The 2500-nt window shown below is 37.9% G+C and overlaps 1 protein-coding gene across 2 annotated transcripts in view; it reads right to left on the minus strand.

Moving 5' to 3' along the window:
- The window catches only part of LOC137996868 (ralBP1-associated Eps domain-containing protein 1-like), a 24736-nt gene that overhangs the window by 16793 nt on the left and 5443 nt on the right, over positions 1–2500 (minus strand). The window contains exons 1-2 of one of the 2 annotated variants that reach the window (XM_068842489.1): positions 427–572; positions 1–191 (exon numbers count right to left, since the gene is read on the minus strand). The exon at positions 1–191 is cut by the window's left edge and continues 20 nt beyond it. In XM_068842489.1, coding sequence (XP_068698590.1) covers positions 1–191; positions 427–484 — 249 coding nt within the window. In that variant the 5' untranslated portion in view covers positions 485–572. Of the gene's footprint in view, positions 192–426; positions 573–2500 lie in introns of those variants that run through there. The other variant, XM_068842488.1, reaches the window with a different exon arrangement.

A 2500-nucleotide genomic window follows, 5' to 3' on the forward strand; every position in this document is an offset into this window, starting at 1 on the left:
TTCCCCTGCAAGCTCTGGCGAACTGCTGCGGTCAGAATCTTCATCACTAGAGCTGTGCTCCTCGTCAAGTTCTTTGTTCCATACACTGGGAGTTTCAGCTGGTGATTCTGCAGTTGGTGAGAAGGCAGCCCATTGTATGTTATTAGCTCTGCTGTTGCTGGGAACTAAGCTGTCACCATCTTTCCAGGCCCCTACAGTAAATGTTGTCCAAAGTGTTGTAAGCAAAGCAACTCACTTTAATTTCAACACTTCTTCCCACCAACACTTGTAAGTGGCAATATCAGTGAACCCGATCAAATCATATGTTACGGCCATAATGTTACCTCAAAAACTAGTCAACATGGACACCTTAATAGTAAGCTATTTACACTTCCCTCCATTTTGTGCTTAATTTACTGTAAATTTCATAATCATGCAGAATCTCACCTTCAAGGGTTAAGCACCAAACTGTGTTTTGGCTTCCATCAAACAAATTTCCGAACATAGCCGAGAAGATCGACTCCACCTGCCGAAAGTGAAGTGGGGTTCTTGTTAGATAGTTCACAGCTCAAAAGTCAAATGATATCTTTGTAGAGCTTCTTTAATGAAAATATTCGTACAGATTCCACTGCTTTCCATCGACATCAGGTTCGAATGTACAAATGTACTGTGGGGACCAAAAATGCTGATTCGTAGGTTATGTCACGCGTCAATTGATTTTGGCATCTGCAGTTTCGGCTCAACCTCTTGCTTGGTGCCGGAAGTTTGATTGATGGAACCCAAAACGCAGTTTGGTCGTTGGGGCTTGAAGATGACATTCTGCAGAGTTATGAAAATAGCTGTAAGCTATAAACCCTTTAATAAGTCTACTATATGCCGTTTCTGCTAATGACGTCAAACTCGTGCTTTCAAATTTCATTCAGAAATGTACAAAGGCTTAAAACAAGAAAAGAAATTATCGGAAAAGTTTTAGGCCTTTGTACATTTCTGAATAGAATTTGAAAGCATGTGTTCGACATCATTAAAAGGGTGTATAAATGCAGTGATTAGAATCACCAAGAATACAACAGGAGACCTCTAGCCCTAGAATAACATGATTCATGTACAGGTATTTTGATAACATTCTCAAATAAACAACTCCAGTAAAAGGGAACCTCCACTCCTAGAAAGACACCTTTGCTTTCAATTTTGTGCATGGGCTTCCTTAATCTGTGATAAAAGAAAGAACAAAGCATTCTCTGTGCACATTCCTGGGCACAAGTTGGGGATTATGGTATTAAATGGTAATTTTCGTACTACTACATGTACATTCCACTTGAATCTTCTGAACTCATGGCATCTGATAGGATGCGGCGATGCAGATCCGCATAATCCCCTAAAATCCGCATCCTCCGCATAATTACGATATTTTCCGCATAAAACTGAAGAAATTCCTGATATTAGTGATAAAGCAGCTGCTTACCACCCTCACAAACACAAAAGCCAAAGAGATTGACTATTTTGAAACGCTTATTTTCCTGAACATTGAAGAAAACACGCCATTTCGTTCGCAAGATGAAAGTTTGTAAGCAGTTTCCACTTTTTCAGGAATGATCCTGGACTCTAGTTAAACCGCTTTCATAACATACCCTAGGCTCGAAATTTTTAAAAAAGATACAAGGTATGAAAATTTAGCTGCAAGTTATAGTAGCAAATTAAATAGCATCATTTGTAACCCTGGTAAAGTAGGGACAATCATTGCGATGAAGTTGTACAAAACAAAGAGCCCGCAATACGTATGTGTAAAAAACCGCTGAAAATGGTGAATGGAAGGGAATGGATCGTGGTTCAACCACAACACAATTTTGCTCCATATCTCCAAATAATTGAAACAAAATTCATGACAAGAAACAAAATATTTTTTTATCGCTTTATTTCTTTTAGCAAAAGTTTCGGCAAAATGCCGATTACTAACCCTTTTATTTTAATGGTGAATGCTGGTCGCAAATTGGCGACTCGGCCAGATATCTTAATCGCAAAGGGAAAAGGCGACTGCATTGGTCGCAATTTCAAGTCCTGATTTACCATAAGCATGTAAATACATTGGACGGGCCTAATTATTCGTTCTATAAATGTTTAAATTTCCGCATAATCTGGTGTAATTTCTGCATAATCAACGCATGTTTACGCATAATATGTACAAAAATTTCCGCATAATCTTTAATTTTTTTCCGCATCCTATCAGAAGCCCTGTGAACAGTTTGTCTTAAACGTTTCAAGCGATGAGAAGTGGAACCCTTCCAGAGCTTCATGTCTTGAAACACCTTGATTTTGACCATATTACACCTACAATAATTATTACAATAACATCATTACACTCAAAAAGACCCCAGGTTTTAGATAACATTTTGCCAGACAAATTTATGAACTTCATGGTGCCTTTGAAATTGGAAGTCCAAAAAAGCAATATCAAATTTAGCCTTTTTGTTACAAAAATATGCAAACAAGTTAAAAATAATGGTCATTGGAAACATCATTATTT

This window comes from Montipora foliosa, chromosome 3 (genome assembly GCF_036669935.1).
Source record: "Montipora foliosa isolate CH-2021 chromosome 3, ASM3666993v2, whole genome shotgun sequence".
NCBI lineage: Eukaryota > Metazoa > Cnidaria > Anthozoa > Scleractinia > Acroporidae > Montipora > Montipora foliosa.